Raw genomic sequence first — 23,724 nt, forward strand, 5'->3', positions numbered from 1 at the left:
AGTTGGAGTGTGATCTTTGGCTGACGGACGCCACATCCCCGGGTGCATCGGCCGGGACCTCTGTGTATAGCAGCCAGGGCATCCGCCTACTATTCACCCCAATGCTGCACACTACATTCAGCCTTAGGCTACTTTCACACTAGCGCTTACGTTTTCCGGTATTGAGATCAGTCATAGGAGCTCAATACCGGAAAAAAAAACGCTTCCATTTTGTCCCCATTCATTGTAAATGGGGACAAAACTCAACAGAACGGAGCGCGCCAAAATGCATTCCGTTCCGTTTAGTTGCATTTCCATACCGGAGAGCAAACCGCAACATGTTGTATTTTGCTTTCTGTCCTGAGATGCGGAGCAAGACGGATCCGTCATGACCCACAATGCAAGTCAATGGGGACGGAGCAGTTTTCTCTGCCACAATAGAAAACAGATCCGTCCCCCATTGACTTTCAATGGAGTTCATGACGGATCCGTCTTGGCCATGTTAAAGATAATACAACCGGATCCGTCCATAACGGATGCAGACGGTTGTATTATCAGTAACGGAAGTGTTTTTGCTGAACCCTGCCCGATCCAGCAAATACGCTAGTGTGAAAGTAGCCTTACCTAGCATGAAATGGCTGATAACCGAGAACAGTAGACTGTATCTAATCAAGAGAAGACAGGCTGCGGGTGCAGGGTCCTCCTCGGGCCTTCTTTAACCCTTTAGAGGCACCATCCAGTGTGCGGTCAAAGTGAATTTTCTTTCTTTTTTTTCCCTCCACGTTTGCTCTTGTTCAGTACGCGGACCCCGTGGCCGACTTGCTGGACCCTTGGGGCGTCTTCAAGGCGCGGCTCTTCAGAGAATCATGTGTGTTCCACAGAGGAAACTACGTGAAAGACTTGAGCCGTCTAGGGAGAGAACTGAGCAAAGTCATCATCGTGGACAACTCGCCAGCATCATACATCTTCCATCCCGAAAACGCGGTAAGAGCAACGGCAAACGTGTAAAGGGCAATTAGAAGAGGCTTGCCGTGTTACCTTCAGTAGTAAACACTAGGGATGAGTGACTCGGCTTCGCATGCTTCATCCGATGTCAATTTGCATAAAACTTTGTTGTAATACTTCACGGAGCGGGAGCTCCGTACAGTAATAGAATGCATTGGCTCCAATGCGCTGAAGTTATTACTTTGCAAAGTATCGCGAGACTTCGTGTAATAACTTTGTGAATTAATTATTACTGTAAATAACCTCGGTACCACTTGGGACCGAACCAGAGTTCAGTATCAAGGTTTTTTTACAGTAATAATTCACAAAGTTACTACACCAGGGCTTGACAAATTTCCTTGGAATCTAGGAGCCAGCTAAAAAAGTTAGGAGCCAGGAGGAGCCGCGTCATAAAGCCCCCAGTAGATGCCCCCATAGTGCTCCTTCCCCTCTTCTCCATAGTGCCCCCTATAATGTGCCAGTATATAGTGCCCCCCATAATGTGCCAGTATATAGGGCCACCATAGTGCTTCCCCTCTTCTCCATAGTGCCCCCCCATATTGTGCCAGTATATAGGGCCCCCATAGTGCTTCGCCTCTTCTCCATAGTGCCCCCTCATATTGTGCCAGTATATAGGGCCACCATAGTGCTTCCCCTCTTCTCCATAGTGCCCGCCCCCCCATATTGTGCCAGTATATAGAGCCTCCATAGTGCCCCCTCATATTGTGCCAGTATATAGAGCCCCCATAGTGCTTCCCCTCTTCTCCATAGTGCCCCCCCATATTGTGCCAGTATATAGGGCCCCCATAGTGCTTCCCCTCTTCTCCATAGTGCCCCCCCATATTGTGCCAGTATATAGAGCCCCCATAGTGCTTCCCCTCTTCTCCATAGTGCCCCCCCATATTGTGCCAGTATATAGGGCCCCATAGTGCTTCCCCTCTTCTCCATAGTGCCCCCTCATATTGTGCCAGTATATAGAGCCCCCATAGTGCTTCCCCTCTTCTCCATAGTGCCCCCCCATATTGTGCCAGTATATAGGGCCCCATAGTGCTTCCCCTCTTCTCCATAGTGCCCCCTCATATTGTACCAGTATATAGGGCCACATAGTGCTTCTCCATAGTGCCCCCTCATATTGTGCCAGTATATAGGTCCCCATAGTGCTTCCCCTCTTCTCCATAGTGCCCCCTCATATTGTGCCAGTATATAGGGCCCCCGCCCCCCTTCTTGCCACAGTATACTATAAATAATAAAACCAATAAACGCATATACTTACCTTATGCTGCTTAGCGATGCGATGCAGCCTCTTCCGGCCTGTGTCCCCCGCTGTACGGCTCAGGCGGCGCGATGACATCATGCACCGGCCTCTGATAGGCTCCCCTGCTCCTCCACACCATTGATCTTTATCACTGTCCTGAGGACGGCGATACAGATGAATATGGAGATGAGCGCTTCCACAATGGAGGCGCTCATCTCCACTCCTGCTGCCTCCGGACAGAACGGGCACTCCTCCGGTGCCCACACCCGTCGCCCGGGCACCTTTGAAAACGGGCTGACAAATACCCAAGCTCCAGGACCAAATTCCTGATCGCCATGGCGACCTGGCGCCTGGGATTTGTCGAGCCCTGTACTACACGAAGTCTCGCGAGACTTCAAGAAGTAATAACTTCAGCTCATCGAAGCCAATACATTCTACAGTATTACAGCAAAGTTTTATGTCAATCGACTTCGGATGAAGCATCCGAAGTCAATTTGTTTATCCCTAGCAAACACAATTGTACAGATGGCACCCTGCGGTCGCTGCCCGGATCGGCGAGCACTCTGACCCCAGCATCCAGGTGGCTAGAGAGAGGGAGGGGTTAATAGGTATTATATGTGAGATTTACTGTGACGGGCAGAAGCATTGCAGTGTATTATATAAAGGCATTTGAAAAGGGGAAAAATCTTTTTTAACTTGAAGTTTTAGGTTTCAAAAATTGTTGTGTCCTGTGGTCCAAAATAGCACGCATCCTTAAAGCGGTTCTCCCATGATTAATGTAAAAGATGAAAATCGGACATCATATAGAACATGACAATCTCTTTCTACCAAAGCCCTGGACCTCACATGGATCCAGAGGTCTCCCCATTCATTGCTCTGCTAGATTTATATCAAGCTAGCTGCTCAGGGGTTGTGTCCTTTCTACTGCAGCTTTCTTCTTATAACAGATTAGGGGGTATGTCCTTTCTGTTACAGCGCTCTCCCTACATGGCTCAGGGGGCGTGTCCTTTCTACTGCAGCTTTCCTCCAATAACAGATTAGGGGGTATGTCCTTTCTGTTACAGCTCTCTCCCTACATATCTCAGGGGTTGTGTCCTTTCTGCTGCAGCTCTCTCCCTGTAACGGTCAAAGATTCTATACAGATACATTTTATTGGATAACTCAGTGGCTATACTAAACGTTTTAATTACCTGCAATTACAAAACTATTCAGAACCAGGCGCTGGCTTGAAAATTGTAGACTATTTTTCATGAGACGACCCAAGACAAATTTAGAAAAAAAAGGAATATAATAATAAAGAAGAAAAAAAACTAATATTTACCATAATTAAACTATTAAATAGAACGTCTAAAACAAACGGCATACACATTTGGTATAATGACGGTCACAATGACCTGCACAATAATTTTAATAATTTCATTGATAAACGGTGTATGGTGTAAGATAATTTTTTTAAAAAGTTAAAAATTGCAGAAATGCAGTTTTTCCAGTATTTTTGCCCAAAAAAATAATTGTGTTCATGTAGGCAGCTTCATAAAGCACAACTTGTCTTGCAGTAATAACCGTTACTACTCTTATTATCATCCGTATTGTTTTTCTGGTTCTTTTTTAGTATTTTTCTCACGATGCCCCTTCTCTCTGCTGCAGGTCCCGGTGCAGTCTTGGTTCGATGACATGTCGGACACGGAATTGCTTGATCTGATTCCTTTCTTTGAAGGACTGAGTAAAGAGGAGAACATTTACAATACACTCAATAAACTGTGTAACAGGTAGCCTTTATGGAGCGCCCCCCGGCGGACACGGCTCTCGCCTGCAGCAGCCGCCCCTGTGCTCTCATTCGGACACCCGTTTTCCTCTCTTTGCGCTCCACCCAGAAATGCTTGCAGGAAGACGCTCCTCTGGTGCCATGGTGAGGGGGAGAGATGCCCTTAATCTTCCCAGCAAATTAGTCCTGAAGAAGCTCCACCCTCATAAAGAGGCGGAGTTTGTGACTGGGTGAAAGGGCACTTTTTCTTTTTTTTTTTCAGTCTGTTTAACAATGGACTCGGAAATACGAAAAAAAAGCTAAATATTTTTAGAAAATGCTTTTCACTAATTTTCATACAACGGATGAGAACTTTTCAGGCTTTTATAAAGGAAAAAACACCAAATGTTTCAAATTTACAAAAGATGTAACCCCACCCCCACCCCTGCGCTTGGTTAACACTGGCAATGGGTTTTCTTTGCCCCCCCCCCCCCCCCCCGCCCACTCGCACTATGCAGACATTTACCCCTCCCCCATGCTTTGGGGCAGTTGACCTGCCCCCGGGGTGTGTATATTTTTGGTTATTTCCTCCCTACAGATTGAAGTGCCTTTTTCAAGTGTTTGATTTTAAAAAGAAAACTTGAAAAAATAACAAACATTTTCTACTACAGACGACGACAAAAAAAAAAAAACATTTCACAAACCGGTTCTCTTTTTACCATCTACCGGAAGCGAACAAAACGTTCTACGTGGAGGCCTCCTGACGCTGGGCTACTAACTGCAGTTCTAGACGCAGGCCGCATGTGGTTGCAACGCTATTATGTTATGAGACATTTGCATATCCTGTTGTGTTTTTTTTTTTTTTGTTTTTTTTTCATATTTTTGATGCGATTTGCCTCCACCCTCATATTTTGTTTCCTATACAGTTTGGTCAGGACTGGTGTACATTTTAATTATGGTTTTGTGTGGATTTGTTTTTTGTTTTTTTCTTCTCCCATATAAAACTTATTTTTTTGCTGCCTCAATGTATTCAGAGCTCCAGTTTTTGGTAGCACATCTTTGCAGTTTTTCAATTTGGAACGTCACATACTTCCCCTTTCCTTAATGTGAATATCCATCTTTGAACACCTTTTTTGTTAAGTCCAGAATTTGCACAGATTGCTATGAAGTAAGAAAGCAATCAAAAGCATTTTTTTTTTTTTATATATAATTTTTTTATATTTTAAATCCCCTGCATAGACACAGTTTTAAGTTATCCACCAATATTGGGAGCTCAGGGGCTTATTGCATACATATATATATATATATATATATATATATATATATATATATATATATATATATATAATATATATACATACACAGCCACCACTAGAGGGAGCTTATTGCATGTAGTTATATACAGCCACCAGTAAGGGGAGCTCAGGGGACTACTGCATACAAATGAATACAGCCACCACTAGAGGAAGCTCAGGAGATTACAACATACAGATACATACAGCCACCACTAGAGGGAGCTCAGGAGATTACAACATACAGATATATACAGCCACCATAGGAGGGAGCTCAGGAGATTACTACTTACAGATATATACAGCCACCACTAGAGAGCGCTCAGGAGATTACTACATACAGATATATACAGCCACCACTAGAGGGAGCTCAGAAGATTACAACATACAGATATATACAGCCACCACTAGAGGGAGCTCAGGAGATTACTGCATACAGATATATACAGCCACCACTAGAGGGAGCTCAGGAGATTACTGCATACAGATATATACAGCCACCACTAGAGAGCACTCAGGAGATTACTATATACAGCCACCACTAGAGGGAGTTCAGGAGATTACTATATACAGCCACCACTAGAGGGAGCTCAGGAGATTACTATATACAGCCACCACTAGAGGGAGCTCAGGAGATTACTACATACAGATATATACAGCCACCACTAGAGGGAGCTCAGGAGATTACTACATACAGATATATACAGCCACCACTAGAGGGAGCTCAGGAGATTACTATATACAGCCACCACTAGAGGGAGTTCAGGAGATTACTGCATACAGATATATACAGCCACCACTAGGGGGAGCTCAGGAGATTACTACATACAGATATATACAGCCAGCACTAGAGGGAGCTCAGGGGAATACTACATACAGATATATACAGCCACCACTAGAGGGAACTCAGGAGATTACTGCATACAGATATATACAGCCACCACTAGAGGGAACTCAGGAGATTACTGCATACAGATATATACAGCCACCACTAGAGGGAGCTCAGGAGATTACTGCATTCAGATATATACAGCCACCACTAGAGGGAGCTCAGGAGTTTACTGCATACAGATATATACAGCCACCACTAGAGGGAACTCAGGAGATTACTGCATACAGATATATACAGCCACCACTAGAGGGAGCTCAGGAGATTACTGCATTCAGATATATACAGCCACCACTAGAGGGAGCTCAGGAGATTACTGCATTCAGATATATACAGCCACCACTAGAGGGAGCTCAGGAGATTACTGCATACAGATATACACAGCCACCACTAGAGAGCGCTTAGGAGATTACTACATACAGATATATACAGCCACCACTAGAGGGAGCTCAGGAGATTACTGCATACAGATATATACAGCCACCACTAGAGGGAGCTCAGGAGATTACTGCATACAGATATATACAGGGAACTAAATAATACAGTGCAGTTTGCGCCCTCTAGTGGTGGCTGCAGTCAGACAGAGACTTAGCGTTTCTATGCATGGGATTTGGAGCTCTGTATCAGGACAAGGCGCTCTGACCGCTGTGCCAGAGGATGTTAGACGTAAAAACAACATGGTGTTAAAAGATGGAGATTCAGTCGCCCATACACATGAGAAGAGGCTGAACCTGCTGTTTTTGGTTGGATTGGTCAGTTATCGAATGTGTGGGTGTCCCAGCTGTTGTGGGGAATAAATGATTGGGTATGCTGGATTCCAACATGCCCAATCCTTTTAGGGAATTAAGACTATGCCAGAGGTGTTTTGCAGCAGCTTATTCCCCAGTCTCAGTTGAGAACATGTATGCTTGGCCGAGCCCAGTGTGCATGTGTATGGGGAAGGTCAGAAGGAGTAGCGGGCTTATGGGGGCACCTTAAAGGGATTCTGTCACCTCTTTTTACCCTATAGAGATGCGGACATGCACGGCTAGATCGCTGCTAGCATGTCCGCAATATACCTGTCCCATAGCTCTGAGTGGTTTTATTGAGTGTAAAAAATGATTTTATAGATATGTAAATCAGCCTGGTAAGGAGGCCAAGGGGCTGCACTAACCGCTCTGGAGCCCAGCACCGCACGCATCCACGAATCTCCTCCTTGCTCACAAAGTCAGATCGCCGTAATCTCACGATGCGCAGTTCCTTCCCTTAGGCTGATGCCAGCACAGGGAAGGAATACTATGCCAGCACTGCGCATGCGCGATCTTGCGCATCGTGAGATTACGGCGATCTGACTTGGTGAGCAAGGAGGAGATTCGTGGATACGTGCGGTGCTGGGCTCCAGAGCGGTTAGTGCAGCCCCTTGGCCTCCTTACCAGGCTGATTTACAGATCTATAAAATCATTTTTTACACTCAATAAAACCACTCCGAACTATGGGACAGGTATATTGCGGACATGCTAGCGGCGATCTAGCCGTGCATGTCCACATATCTATAGGGTAAAAAGAGGTGACGGAATCCCTTTAAGGCGAGCTCCATTGACACAAGCCTTTCAAAGACAATGAAGAGACCTAAGTGTAAGGCTACATGCACACGACCGTATGGCATCCTTCCGTTTTTTTTTTTTTTTTTGTGGATCCATTGTAATAATGCCTATTCTTGTCCGCAAACTAGAAAAAAAATAGAACATGCGCTATTTTTTTGTGGGGCAACGGAACGGACATACGTATGCGGACAGCACACGGTGTGCTGACCGCGGTTTTTTGCGGACCCATTGAAATGAATGGGTCCGCATCCTATCTGAAAAAAAAAACGGAACGGACACTGAAACAAACATCGTTCGTGTGCATGTAGCTTAAGGGTAACCTATGAACAGGTTTTTGGAAGAAAGCGGCCATGTTTTTCTAATCCTGGACAACCGCCTTGATGTGTCGCTGGTTACTCACGATGCATTTGTCCTTTTAAATTGGTCGTCCTATACGGGCTTTGAGTGTTTATTACTGATAACCTATACTCAGGATGGGTCCATCAGTATTTGATGGGGTAGTCCGCATTTTGAAGAGGCCGGTGAATGCCGCAGCCTCTTCCTATGTCTGTGAGGTCATGTTCATTGATTGCTTGGCCTAGGCTCAGTCCCATTCAAATGAATGAGCTGCAATACCAAGCACAGCCACTATCCAATCAATGGCGCTGTGCTAGGTAAGCTGTGAGAAGACAAAGCTCCCCCATATGCTGAACCCCTCAAAATGACTATACTTACCTGGTCCCCGCACCACCGCTGCTGCTTCTCCCTGTGCGCAGATGAAAACATCCGGTTCGGTGGGGGTGAGGTTAGCCCCCCCCCCTGCAGGGAGCCAGCTTCTTATAGTCTTGGATAACCCCTTTAAGATTGTGGCCTGTTGCTAAGAAGCAGCTGAGGCAAACTCCATTATTCATTGCGAAAGAAGCTAGAAATCGGGCACCAATGAATCCAGGTCTTAAAGGGATTGTCCAGGATTAGAAAAACACGGCCGCTTTTATTCAGAAACTGCACCACCCTTTTTTTCATAGGTTGTGCCTGGTAATACAGATAAGATTTTTTTTTTAAAGTGAATGGGGTTCTGCTGGAATACCAAGCGGAACCTGCGGACAGGTGTGGCGCTGATTTATAATCCCGGACAACCCCTTTTAAAGGAAAATTCCACCTTTTGATTAAAATAATCTCCTATTAAAGGTGGTAAACTGATATATCTAGCTTTTGGGCTGAGTGGGAGGAGCATGACACTGCGATTCAAGAACACCTGTGTCATGCTCCGCCCCTTCAGACTTTGCACTGGCTCCTAAATGGATCAGTTTTGCCCAGATGGATTCCATCAGTTACACTTGTAACGCTGAGTGGTAACAAAGTGTCAGTTTGCGCTCTGTTGCTAAGAAACCACTCTGAGAATTCTGAAGCTCTGCCGAAAAGGAACCAAAAGATCGGGGAAGTTTTTAATGGCGACACGTTCCGGGGATGCTGGGGAACTATTTATTGAGCAGATTTTTTTTTTCTTTATAATAAGCCGGATGCTTGTGTGTTTTATTATTATTATTATTATAATTATAAAGGTTTTATAATTGCTGCTGCTGTACAGTCTCCTCCAAAAAGAAAAAAAATAATCTGTTGACCGCCGGCTATTGAGACTGTTCTTTGCCACCGTGCCTAGGCTTTGAGTGTGTTTGCTGCAAAACTGGAGCAGTACACAATGCGCCCCTCGCCATCACTGCCCCCTCCGCCCCCGTTCTGTGTACTGGGGATTTCCAACCAGTGGGTTCCAGCTCCTGGGAAACTACAACTTCCAGCATGCAGAAAGTTATGCTTGGAGTTGTAGTATCACAGCAGCTGGAGAGCCGGTGGTTGGAGACCAGCGCCCTGCAACCTCCACGCCATGTGTATTTGTTCTCAGGAATACACATTTCCAATTGTGCCAGGTTCTACGACTTCTCCTCCAGTCCCTGCCAAAGCTGCATTCACAGTTCTATCTGCCAGCTAACTGCTTGCCCCAGATTTTGTCCTGCGACCTGTGGTGAAATTGCAATCTGCATTGCATTCTGGGAGACATGGCTATCCTTTTATACCCCAGGCGGTCAACGGCTTCTGCTTTAAAAGGGACTTTTTCCCCATAATGCATCAGCAAACGAGGGGTCACGAGATGAAGCCTGAGTGGAATTTTGAGTGCAGCTCTGGAAGCAATTGGAGTATAAGATAAAAATAATAGAATAGGAAGCCTTTGTCTCGGGTCATTGTGGGACTGGAAGACCCGATGCCTGGGACTTGTAGTTCTGCAGGACACAGAGGGTCGGAGGTTACCTTTTTTAGGGTTCATCACTTGGTCATGCGGCTTTGGTGACCGTTAATTCCTTTAATTAACAGGATCTCCGTCATTATTTATTTTTATTTTTTTTAATTGCTAATTTTGCCGATTAAAGTTTTTGAATCCTGAAGCTTTGGTTCTGTTTTGCCGACTCTGTACGGTTTTCGGTTTGCAGCGCTGGTCAGTGGAAGTCTTGTTACCAGTATCATGATGTTTGTAATAAAACCTGATGGCACGTACATCACTTTTCCACCGCTTTTGTCCATTTTTATTTTTTGCTTAAATTTTGGGGTAAAATTTAATTATACATTTTTTTTTCTGTGTATATAAAGCAGCCAACACTGAAAAAAAAAAACACTCACATCTCCCTAACGGACCATGGTGTTCACACCCAGAAACCAATGTTTGAAGATCTGTGCTTGCTGTCAGCGAAAGGAAATTCTCAAAGTGCTGAGGAGCAAGTGTGTGATGTCTCTAAAGGAGTAAGTGGGTCTCAGCTATTAAGTGTTAACTTTTCCTTATGCAAAACTTCCAGTTTTCAAGATCAGTGCTTGCTGTCATTTAATAACTGTCTTGGATAAGCTGTGCGTTTGTCACTTAACAAGTTATTGTCCCATGTGATAATGGAAATTGATATTTTTTTCCATTATGATTTATTGTCCACAATACACTTTTTGCATCAGTTCCTCTGCTTTTGCAGTCAGTGAATGGGAACCTTCATTATTTTCTTCCAGGTAGAGCGTCTCCCTCTCTCTGGAGGACCCATCCTGTTCTGCGCTACATTGGTATGGATAAACATGGTGTAATGCTTCATTTCCCCTGTGGTGGCGCTGCAGAGAATCGGAACACTTACTGCCAAGTTTCTCCACAGGTTACCGCTGATTGCTGCTGGTCACAGGAGGAGAAGGCTTTGCGAGCCTCTCGGACATGACCTTTAGCTCCTTGGCTACAACTGCCGGGACTCTAGGTCCCACAAATGGATGTATTGTCCCCCTGTCCCTGGCAGCTAGGGATACGGTGGTGTAAATCGGTAACCGAACACCCCCAATGGGGTTTGCTCATTTCGGATATCACCAATGTCAGATAGGTGTGGGTCTCACTTCTAGAATCCGATCCTATCTCCAGAACAGGCTCCTCCAAAGGGAAGGTGAATGTGCTGCGCAGGCGCGGCCACCCTCCATCCACTTCTATGGGATTTCAGATAAGAGCTGAGCACTGGCTTGGCCATTTCCAGCTGTGCCATAGAGGTTAAAGGAGAAGCCTGGTGTGCTCCGGTTAAGGTGATGGGACTTGGCTCGCTTGGCTATTTTTGGAACTACTAAAGAAGCGAATAGCTGGTGGTCACACTTGCTCGGTGAGCTCTCCTTCTCTTTGAGAGGCCCATTGTGGAGTTGGTCCCAGAGGTTGGACCCACACTTATGAGACATTAATGACCAGGGGAAGACTGAGTGGCCCCAATTTTGTGGGTGGGTCTAAATTGATGAACACAAGTAGATGGGGCCAATACAAGTTGGCAGGGTCATCAATGCCAGCGTGCAGCACAGAATACCATCCTACAGAACCAAGTACCATAGTGCAGCACAAAATAACTCCCCAGAAGCTGTCCCTCTCTGGTGGTCACCAGTAGCTGCCATGTTTTGCCTTCTTACGATTGTTTCTAATCTGGATATGTTGTTTGAGGGAAAGAGTAAGGAATCGGCGGCACTGCTGCTCCCAGCTCGCCTGCACCCCCCACTGCAGCGAAGATCACGGACCAGCGACTTAGCAAATGAGACAGGTGTACGTGGTGCTCCGCGAGAATGTAAGTAGACACTTGATACAAACTACGTGTTCCAATTTGACCGGCAGTGGTACCGCCAGATACTAGGTACAGCGATGGGTACACCTGTATCTTGCACCTTTGCGAACCTGTATCTGGTGGTACTTGCGTCTTCTCGCTGGAGAACCCCTTCCTGAAATATGTTCACCTTTTACCTGCGTTACGTGGACGATGTATTCCTTGTCTGGTCGGGCAGCGAAGAGTTGTGCAAGCAGTTCGTACAACATTTAAATGATACCAATCGTATGAATATGAGGTTTACCCTCAACTTTGGCGGCGATTTGTTGGATTTTTTGGACGTAAGAGTCACCATTGATAATGGTGTGCTCCATACCACAGGCTTTCGTAAGCCTGCTGCTCCACCAGACCAGTTTTCACCCTCCCGCGGTCAAGGATGCTGTCCCCTTTTGGACAATTCATCCACCTACGTAGAATAAATACTACGGATGTGGGCTATTTCAGGCAAGCCCACCAGCTAAAGGATAGGCTTTTGGAGAGGGGTTACCCCAGGAGAGACGTTATTGATGCTTTGCATCGTGCCAGTCGTCATTCACGCTCGCATCTCCTAAGGGATAAGATTGAGGATAACGACCAGGACAGATTTGCATTCGTCTTGAAATTTAGTCCAGCGGGAGACATAATGAGACAGGCCGTGTTAAACAATTGGGACCTTCTGAGGGGCGAATCCTCTTTAGGGGCTTTCATCTCAAAAAGACCTCTTGTTACTTTTAAAAAATGCCACACTCTGAAAGATAGATTAGTCCACAGTGTGCTTAGACCAGTGTTTCCCAACCAGTGTGCCTCCAGCTGTTACACAACTACAACTCCCAGCATGCCCGCACAGCCAAATGCTGTCCGGGCATGCTGGGAGTTGTAGTTTTGCAACAGCTGGAGGCACACTGGTTGGGAAACACTGGCTTAGACAGCCCAAGCAAACCAATTGGTTACAGAATAAAAAAAACACAAATTACAAATGCGGCACGTGTTCCTTCTGTCCCCAAAATTCGCAGAGAAAAATACTATCTTTTGGGGGGGGGGTTACACACAAAGTCAAGGACTTCATCACCTGCCGTACATCCCACGTAGTTTATGCCATAACGTGTGCCTGCCGCAGGTTTTATATTCGAAAGAGTAAGGGAGCACTTGAGTTCCATTAGGACAGGACGGGGTTCTCCTCGTTTGATTGAACATGTCCGTGTGGTCCGCGATGGTGATCCATCGAGCCTCTCTTTTGCCGGCATTGAGGCCGTGGGACCCATCCCTAGGGGTGGTGACCGACACCGCCTCTTGCTGCAGCGGGAGGCTCGATGGATCATCAGGGCTAATGCCATGGGTCCACACGGATTAAATGATAAAAATGACATGGCTGTATTTCTGTAAAGCGATTATGTATCTATTCGCGTGTCTGCCTGTTGCGATTTGTTGCCGCGATTCTATAATGTTCGCTCATTTGTCTTAGATCGCATTGTTATGTGTCCTTCTCTTTGTATCTCATGTTCGCACAGATTCGCACCTGTGGAGCGTCTCTTGGTCACCATGGTGATGACCCAGGGTTCACCCATAAAAGGACGGCGGTGCGCTTGTGCGTCATAGCGGTCCGAGGAAGCGCAGGCTGAGCGCGAAACGGCCGTCACCGCCGATCCACACCTAGGGCCTATCCGCTATTTTCAAGATCGGCTGAGTGCCGCGATTCTTTTCCTCCATTCCCGCATTGTATCTTATCTGGATATGGACCAGGGGGCTTAAGAGGTAAAATGTCTGCCACAACTCCAAGCCAGCTGTGGGCTTGGGTGGCACTGTGGACATTGGCCCACCGGGAAAATTCACAATAGTGTCTATGGCCATTCCGACCCTATTAATGGCACATCTTAGTGTCTTGAGATGACACAACCCCTTTAATTTTTGGGCATAAACTTTTAAGTATAATTGTCTTTTAATGGACCCCTGGACCCTGTTGGTTACGTCACTTTATCATGCCAGGGGCCACCAGATGATATTCTTGATTGGGCTATCGTTTCCAGTTCTCTCTCATGTCAGGTCCCACAAAGGAGTACTGCGGTATGTGTTCCTGCAGAAGGAAATAAACTTCGGTTTTGACCATACTGAACTGCTGCCAGCATTAGGTAGGGGCTGGGGAGGGCGGAACAAACATTCTTTCTATGGAGCTTTTATCACCAGGAGTAGTGTGAATAGGAAGTTTTAGGGAGCCTTCACGCGCAGCAGATTTTGTGGCAGAAAATTCTGCGACTGAAAATCAGTGCAGAGACCAACTGGTCACAAGTACTTAATTTTAGCCCTCAAAATGCTTCTCTGTTTATTAACGTTCGCTGTGCATCACCCCCCAATATACATAGAGACCTGTTTAGTACATTGTACCATGATATAGGCTGCATGAAGCACACGATGTAACTCTGCTGAAACAAACATGGCTCAACTAGGAAGGAAAAACTGCTCAGTTAGCACAAAAAATAAGAGATCCATCTTTTTTTGAACATCAGTTTCGATCAGTTTGCATCAATTTTTTGTCAGTGCTCCGTGAGATGTTCAGAGTTGGGATATTTTTTATAACCTAACACTGATTTACACTTCTTGGCAACTTTATCCCTGACCTGTCTGGTGTGTTCCTTGTTTGATCACTAATGTTCTCTAACAAACCTCTGAGGCCTTCACAGAATAGCTGGAGTTATACTGTGAATACATTACACACAGGTGGACTCTATTTACTAAGGAAGTGACTTCAGAAGGCAATTGGTCACACTGGATTTTACTTAGGGGCATCAGAGTACAGGGGGCTGAATACAAATGAACGCCACACTCTCCAGATTTTCATTCATTAAAAAAATGTTACAAACCATGTATGATTTTCTTCTCACTTCACACATACTTGCTACTTTGTGTTGGTTTATCACATAAAATCCCAATAAAATATATTTAAGTGTGTGCGTGTAATGTGAAATAATGTTGAAAGATACAAGGGGTATGAATACTTTTTCACGGCACTGTATATACTGTAATTGCAAAAATGCATGCCCATGTTTGTGAAGTTGTGTTTTATGCTGCACCGTAGAGTAAGATGAGATCGGGGGTGATGTAAGAAGGCAAAAAGTGTGTGAACTGAACATGGATGAGGGAAGAAATGATGTGGGTGGAAGGGACAGAGGGTGGACGTTGTGGATGAGTTTGAAGGTAAACAGCAGCTACAATGAAACCAGAAGATTGAGCAAGGTGAGGCAATACTGCGAGCAACTTTGTTTGTGCAGCTGGCATAGCATCCGCATCTCCTGCCCTGTCTATCTGCCAGGATTAACTGCCCGAGCTTAGACAATATGGCGCATTGACTCGTTCCTGTACACACAATCAGTTCTGCTCCTGGTGAGGAACTAACTTGGGCCAAGTAAAACTCTTCTAGTTTGGAAACTTACCAAGGGGAGGCCTCCTCTTTGAGGACTTTAAGTGCAAGACCGCAAGGCCGTGTGCCCAGCGTTTGCGGACCCATTCACTTGTGATCCAAAAGATACGTTCCGCAATGCAAAAGTTTTGAGGCGCGGTTTACACATGTACGCAAACAAGGTATTAGCTGACTTCCGTGTAGGGCTAAGGCTGGGATCACATCATGCTTTTTTTGCCTCAGTTTTTACAGAATACATTAGATAAAATAAAAATGAAAGGATACAAAAACGCAGCACACCATGTTCTTGTATGCACAATCCGATAAAAAAAAAAGTGTGTGTGTGTATATATATTTTTTTTTTTTTAACAATGGCACTCTATGGTGAATGGATGCCACTGTATGCCATCAGTCTGAGGCATCCGTTTAATGTACAAGTTTTTTGTATATGTTAAACTGATGGGGGGGGGGGAAATGTGATGTGAACCCAGCTTAAAACATTAGGCCAGATTTTATCCTCCTTTTTTTTTTATTTAGTTTTTTTTTTTTTTTTTTTTTTTTAACCTGTTCTTCTGACCCGTGTGAGCATTTGTTATGATGAGTTTGCATGCGTCAGTTTCGTTACAGATCTGTTATTTTAGACTCTGCACAGGACTTGGGCCATAATTCCAAAAGATATGTTTGGCCCAAAAACAACACTGCACATCACCAAAAGAACCCCATCCCCACAGTGAAGCATGGTGGGGGCAGCATCGTGCCAAGGGGCTGTTCTTCTTCAGCTGGAACTGGGGCCTTAGTTAATCTAGAGGGAATTATGAACAGTTCCAAATACCAGTCAATATTGGCCCAAAACCTTCAGGCTTCTGCTAGAAAGCTGAACATGAAGAGGAACTTCATCTTTCAGCATGACAACGACCCAAAGCATACATCCAAATCATCAAAGGAATGGCTTCACCAGAAGAAGATTACAGTTTTGGAATGGCCCAGCCAGAGCCCAGACCTAAATCCGATTGACAATCTGTTGTCACCACCAGACATCTGAGAAGCTCTGACAGATGCCTTTCAGAACCTCCTCCTTGAGGTTCCTTTTTGTTTTGCTTTCATTTTCTCATCTCATTAGCCTCTCTCAGCTGTCATCTAGGTGCACTGATTGCATCCCTTTAAATCCCTTCCCAGACTGCTTCACTTTGCGGTTTATATTCCTTCCTGGAGTGTGTGCATGCTGATACGTTTTGTTCATTCATTTGTGATTTTCTGTTTGCTGGATCCCAGGTGACCCTGACTCCCTCCGTATCAAGTGTAGGGAGCCGGTGGCCGTGTCCCCTCACTATTATAGGGTGTTCAGGGGTTATACAGTCGAGGTACGAGGATATGTGATCATCTACCATTGGGATTTTCGCATAGGCTGAGCAGTCAGGGAGAGAGCCAGGTCTGATGCAGGGCTCTCCCTTTTGTTCCTTAGTTTTGGGATCCAGTAAGTCGGATATTCATTTTGTGTCTTCTAGTTTCCTGTCCACCTTCCGTGACATCTGTGGGGTGATCTGAAGAGGGCTGTGCCCAGGAGATGCCCTCGCAATCTGACAGATTTGGAGTGTTTTTGCAAAGAAGAGTCAAAATGTGCCATGCTGATAGACTCATACCCAAAAAGACTGAGTGCTGTAATAACATCAAAAGGTGCTTCAACAAAGTATTAGTTTAAAGGGTGTGCACACTTATGCAACCACATCATTTTATTTTTATATTTTTTCTTCCCTCCACCTAAAAGATTTCAGTTTGTTTTTTAATTGAGTTGTACAGTTTATAGGTCACATTAAAGGTGGAAAAAGTTCAGAAATGATTTATCTTTGTCTCATTTTTTGACATCACAGAAACCTGACATTTTAACAGGGGTGTGTAGACTTTTTATATCCGCTGTATCTGTACCCAAAAGGCGCCAAAAATAGGGGAGAAGGGGTGTAAACCTGTATGAAAAAGAAATGGCCATTCCCGAAACTATATAATAATAAAATAAGAATTCACATTCATGAATAAATGTAGACATTCAAGTAAAGGGGTTTGGCTATAGATTAACCCTACAAAAATTAAATAAGCCCTGAACTTATTTTAAGCCGGGAGGTTCCTATGGAGATGGGAACGCTTCCAGTGGAAAAACTCTCAGGAGAACCGTATGCAGTGTCGGACTAGGGTGCCTAGGGCCCACCAGTAAAACAAAAATTGGGGGGCCCACAGTACGGATACATTAGAATATTACCTGCTCACACAGCAGCAAGACTCTATCAGGTGACTGAATATGGGGTCCCTGCAGCAGCTTTGAGAAGGTAGGTCCTGGGGAGAAGAGGACACTGGTGGCTTTCCTCTATACCGGGAAGTCATCTCCGCTCTGATCGGGTCTATAATAAACTGGGGAGTTTCTTTATCTATCACGTTTTTTATATGAACATAGGCTGGTTGAGGTCCTGTGCATTTAATATATGTATGAAGTGCAGTAAGTCTACTGTGTTATGTACCACCTGTGCAGGGGATGGGAGACTAGGGCCCACCTGGCTCAGGGGGCCACCGGGGGGTTCACCTGTACCCCTGTGGGGCAGTCCGAGCCCGACCGTATGATTTAATATAAGAGAAAGGGGCAACAATTGACTGTACTTGATACTTTGTGAAGGACACTATTAGAGATAAATAAATTTCCGGTTATGAAATTTGTTCATGCTTCGTTTACTGGTAAGCGGTGAATTGCGTTATGTATTACATTACCACGGAGGCAGGAGAGGACTCCCCTGCGAAACGGAAACGGGACAGATCCGTTATGCAGCCCATAAACTTTTATTATGACGGAATAAATAACTAAATGCCTCTAAAGGCATTCTGTCATAGAATTGCGTTATGGTCGGTGGCAACGGAATCCATAACGCAATTCTGCTTTTTACCAGTAAATGAAGCGTGAACGAATTTCTAAATATGAAATTCGCTCATCTCTAGACACTATGATAAAAAGTGTCTAGCAGCATCTTTCATATTCTACCAGCATATTACATATATTACACTATATATCCATTTCTATTATTTAAAAACATAAATAGGGGTATGGATGGCAAAGGGTTGTTCCTCCCCTCCTGGTAGGAGCGGCTGATCCTGCTTCTTGCCAGCAGGGGGAGTCTTTGAGAGGAGAGGAAGCAAACTGCAGAGCTCCTGCTCCTTGGAAAGATTCGCCACAGAGGCCAAATTAATTCTGTTTGAAGAAAACACTTAAGTGACAAGACAGCAGAGTGATCAGCCAAATTCTGAATTACGGACACTGCTGCAAGGTGAGGGACTACGGCTCAGACACCAAAACTACCACAAGGCCATTTAAAGTTCAAGTCTGACAGTGGATAACTATACCCACCAGAGCTAAATTTCTGCCATCCAACCTGTCTCCAAACCTCCCTAACTGGTGCGAGAAACTGCACATTGAATCTGCGGCTGGATGTGCCATACGTTATAGCCTGCACGTAGTAAAAAGAGACTGTTGTTATACATTCACTTCTAGCCTCATTCTTCAAATTACATTTCCACTGCACCGACCCCCAGGGATCAACGGCCTGAGGGAGTATACAGGGACACAAAATCTCATCAGGGCCACTACTACTCCCATCCTGAGCACAAGCTTCACGGGAGCTCTCTGCAAGGTCAAAACAGGAGACCAGACTTTATTTTACATAATTGGTTCATTAAGCATACATCTGCTGTAATTAGGGCTGTTACTATAAACTTTTCTATTGTTTTCATAGAGTGATTTGCTTTTTATTATGTTTTTTGTTTATATTAACTTATGTTTATTTGTAGGGTTGAGTGAACCCGAACTGCAAAGTTAGGGTTCGTACCGAACTTTGCGAGTTTGGGTACCCGGACCCGAACCCAGACTTTTTAACTGAAGTTCAGGTGATTTTATTATTTTCCATTATAACATGGTTGTAACGGAAAATAATAGCATTCTTCAGACAGAATGCTAAATAAAATGGCCATTGAGGGGTTAAAAATTATAAATAAATAAAAACTCACCTCATCCACTTGATCGCGCAGCCAGTATCCTCTTCTTTCTTCAGGACTTGCAAAAGGACCTGTGATGAAGTCATTGCAGGTCCTTTTGCAGGTCCTGCAGAAAAAAGAAAGAAGAAGATATGAGGTAATTTTTTTTTTTTTTTTTTTTTTATTATTATTTTTAACCCCTCAATGGCCATTTTATTTAGCAATCTGTCTTAAGAATGCTATTATTTTCCGCTATAACCATGTTATAACAGAAAATAATAAAGTGAAGTTCGGGTCAAGTTCGGGTTCGCTCATCCCTATTTATTTTATTTTCATGGATTTGTTAACATCATAGTGTTCTCAAATGTAACCACTCGCAAGGATAGCTTGGAGTTGATGTGTTCACATGTGTTAGTGATTTTGGTTTCACCTTCTCCTATATAGCTCAAAGTGGTAGTGGTGAAAGCCCAGCATGATGACTAAGGCCCCTTTCACACGGGCGAGTATTCCGCGCGGATGCGATGCATGAGTTGAACGCATTGCACCCGCACTGAATACCGACCCATTCATTTCTATGGGGCTGTTCACATGAGCGGTGATTTTCACGCATCACTTGTGCGTTGCGTGAAAATCGCAGCATGCTCTATTTTGTGCGTTTTTCACGTAACGCAGGCCCCATAGAAATGAATGGGGTTGCGTGAGAATTTCAAGCAAGTGCGGATGCGGTGCGATTTTCATGCACGGTTGCTAGGAGACGATCGGGATGGAGACCCGATCTTTATTATTTTTCCTTATAACATGGTTGTAAGGGAAAATAATAGCATTTTGAATACAGAATGCATAGTACAATAGCGCTGGAAGGGTTAAAAAATAAATAAACTCACCTTAATCAACTTGATCGCGCAGCCCGGCTTCTCTTCTGTCTTCTTTTTTGTTGTGTGCAGGAAAAGGACCTGTGGTGACGTCACTCCGGTCATCACATGATCTTTTACCATGGTGATGGATCATGTGATGACCGGAGTGACGTCACCACAGGTCCTTTTCCTGCACACAGCAAAAAAGAAGACAGAAGAGATGCCGGCTGCGCGATCAAGTTGATTAAGGTGAGTTTAATTTTTTATTTATTTTTTTAACCCCTCCAGCGCTATTGTACTATGCATTCTGTATTCAGAATGCTATTATTTTCCCTTATAACCATGTTATAAGGGAAAATAATACAATCTACCAAAACACCAAACATGCAGATTTTTCTCACGCGCGTGCAAATGTTTTGCACTCGTGCGGAAAAATCGTGCATGTTCCCGCAACGCACCCGCACCTTTTCCCACAACGCCCATCTGAAAGAGGCCTAAGGGTGCTTTCACACTTGCGTTGTTCGATTCCGGTACTCTGTATGCAAACGGATATCATTTGTAGACTGATCCAGATGCGGATCCATCTCACAAATGCATTGCGATACCGGATCCGTCCCTCCGGTTGTCATCTGAAAAAGCGGATCCGGTATTTATCTTTTTCACATTTTAAAAAATCTGCGCATGCGCAGATTGCAAGACCGGATCCGTTTTTCCAGAACACTTGGGGTCGGATCTGGCATTAATGCATTTTAATGGAAAATAATGCTGGATCCAGCATTCAGGCAAGTGTTCCCGGACTTTTGGACGGAGAAAATACCATAGGAGTATTTTTTCCGTCCAAAAAACGTACAGTGACTGAACTGAAGACGTTCTGATGCATCCTGAACAGATTGCTTCAGGATGCATTAGGATAAAACTGATCAGTTTTTTTCCGGTATTGAGCCCCTAGGACGGAACTCAATACCGGAAAAGTTTAACGCAAGTGTGAAAGTACCCTAAAGGCTCATGCACACAGCCATTACCGTTTTTGCTGTCTGCAAATCGCAGATCCAAAAAACACAGATACCGCCCAAGAGCCTGCCGCCAATTTTTTTTCCATCTGCAGAAATATCCTATTCTTGTTTGCAAAATGTACAAGAATAGGATATGTTCTATTTTACTGTGGGGCCGTGAAACAGACTGATACCTCTCGTATGTACAAGAATATAACTACTATAATACTGCTCCTATGTACAAGAATATAACTACTATAATACTGCTCCTATGTACAAGAATATAACTACTATAATACTGCTCCTATGTACAAGAATATAACTACTATAATACTACCTCCTATGTACAAGAATATAACTACTATAATACTACCTCCTATGTACAAGAATATAACTACTATAATACTACCTCCTATGTACAAGAATATAACTACTATAATACTGCCCCTATGTACAAGAATATAACTACTATAATACTGCTCCTATGTACAAGAATATAACTACTATAATACTGCTCCTATGTACAAGAATATAACTACTATAATACTGCTCCTATGTACAAGAATATAACTACTATAATACTGCTCCTATGTACAAGAATATAACTACTATAATACTGCTCCTATGTACAAGAATATAACTACTATAATACTGCTCCTATGTACAAGAATATAACTACTATAATACTGCTCCTATGTACAAGAATATAACTACTATAATACTGCCTCCTATGTACAAGAATATAACAACTATAATACTGCCCCTATGTACAAGAATATAACTACTATAATACTGCCCCTATGTACAAGAATATAACTACTATAATACTGCCCCTATGTACAAGAATATAACTACTATAATACTGCCCCTATGTACAAGAATATAACTACTATAATACTGCTCCTATGTACAAGAATATAACTACTATAATACTGCTCCTATGTACAAGAATATAACTACTATAATACTGCTCCTATGTACAAGAATATAACTACTATAATACTACCTCCTATGTACAAGAATATAACTACTATAATACTACCTCCTATGTACAAGAATATAACTACTATAATACTACCTCCTATGTACAAGAATATAACTACTATAATACTACCTCCTATGTACAAGAATATAACTACTATAATACTGCCTCCTATGTACAAGAATATAACAACTATAATACTGCCCCTATGTACAAGAATATAACTACTATAATACTGCCCCTATGTACAAGAATATAACTACTATAATACTGCTCCTATGTACAAGAATATAACTACTATAATACTGCTCCTATGTACTCTATGTATTCTATGACGTAAAGTCATGATTTTATTAAAGACACGGAGGCGAGTATTGCATTAACTGTCTTTACTGTCCACCATAGCAGCAAAGAATGAACAGTACAATCATGAAGAAAAAACCATAGCAACCGGTCCCACCCCCACATTCCAGTATATAAGGGAACAACCCTCTGGAATCCTCCTCTTTCTTTGCGCGACTGCAACACCACGAAGCTCACTGAAACTGGAACTCCGACCTGGATCCGGACCGAAGACACGACTCTTGAATAACCTCCTCAACGGGAAAAAAGGCCACGAACTAGTGACGACAACCAACTTGAACAGGAACAAGGATGAACACCTCCCAGCGTACGCTCGACTCAACCTTAGAACAGAAACAAATGGAATAAAAAGCCACTAGATGCTAGAAAAAATGTAGTCAATAGACACAGTCACCAAACACATTACACGTGTAATACACAATACTATGCAATACAATAGTAATCCAGACATTCCAAAAACCCAGGGTGGGAAAGGGAGGGCAATACTCGCCTCCGTGTCTTTAATAAAATCATGACTTTACGTCATAGAATAGGAAAATCATGTAATTTTATAACAAGACACGGAGGCTCATATTGCAAGTTTAAAGTTGAGAAATTACAGTCTCAAAAACGTGTGCCTGAGGGCGGAAATAAAACTCCCGAAACGTGGAGACTCTAGACCAGTCTGCCAGTCTCATGACATCCTCAAGGCGGGCGCCTGCAACCGTCATAGATGTAGCAGACGCACCGCGAACCGAATGTGCCGTAAAAATACTCGTGTCAACCCCAGCCAGGCAGAGAATCCACTTCACCCAGCGCGAGAGAGTAACACTGGTGACCGGGGAATGAGGCCTGCGAAACGACACAAACAAATGGGGGAACTCAGGAGAACGTAACGCAGAAGTGCGAGACTCATATTCCCGCAAGCAGGCCACAGGACAAAGCTGAGGCGAGTGCGGAAAGTAAGGATATCTCACCGAGCGGATATTAGTTTTCGTCCGTCTAGAAATATTAAAGTGTACGCCCTCTGGAGTAAACGAACGAGCGTCCACATCTAAAGCTCGCACGTCCGAAACTCTCTTACAAGAGATCAAACAAAACAACGTGGCTAGTTTAGCGGATAGCTGGCGGAGGGACAACTGGGAATTAGACGACCATCCGGAAAGAAAATGTAAAACCACACACACATCCCAGGTGGCCGAGAATCTAGGCCTGGGGGGACGGGACAGGCGAGACCCCCGTAACAACCGACACACGAGGGGGTGTTGACCCGCAGGACAACCCTCAAAACCCTCGTGTTGAGAAGAGATAGCCGACCTGTACAGGTTG

General features: G+C 44.1%; 1 protein-coding gene across 2 annotated transcripts in view; it reads left to right on the plus strand.

Moving 5' to 3' along the window:
- The window catches only part of LOC122938578 (CTD small phosphatase-like protein), a 56,867-nt gene extending 51,880 nt beyond the window's left edge, over window positions 1–4,987 (plus strand). For both annotated transcript variants that reach the window (XM_044294174.1, XM_044294176.1), the window contains 2 exons: window positions 778–963; window positions 3,866–4,987. In XM_044294174.1, the coding sequence (XP_044150109.1) occupies window positions 778–963; window positions 3,866–3,991 (312 nt within the window). In that variant the 3' untranslated portion in view covers window positions 3,992–4,987. The remainder of the gene's footprint in view (window positions 1–777; window positions 964–3,865) is intronic.
- Window positions 4,988–23,724: the final 18,737 nt, after the last annotated feature.

Source organism: Bufo gargarizans, chromosome 5 (assembly GCF_014858855.1).
Source record: "Bufo gargarizans isolate SCDJY-AF-19 chromosome 5, ASM1485885v1, whole genome shotgun sequence".
Taxonomy (NCBI): domain Eukaryota; kingdom Metazoa; phylum Chordata; class Amphibia; order Anura; family Bufonidae; genus Bufo; species Bufo gargarizans.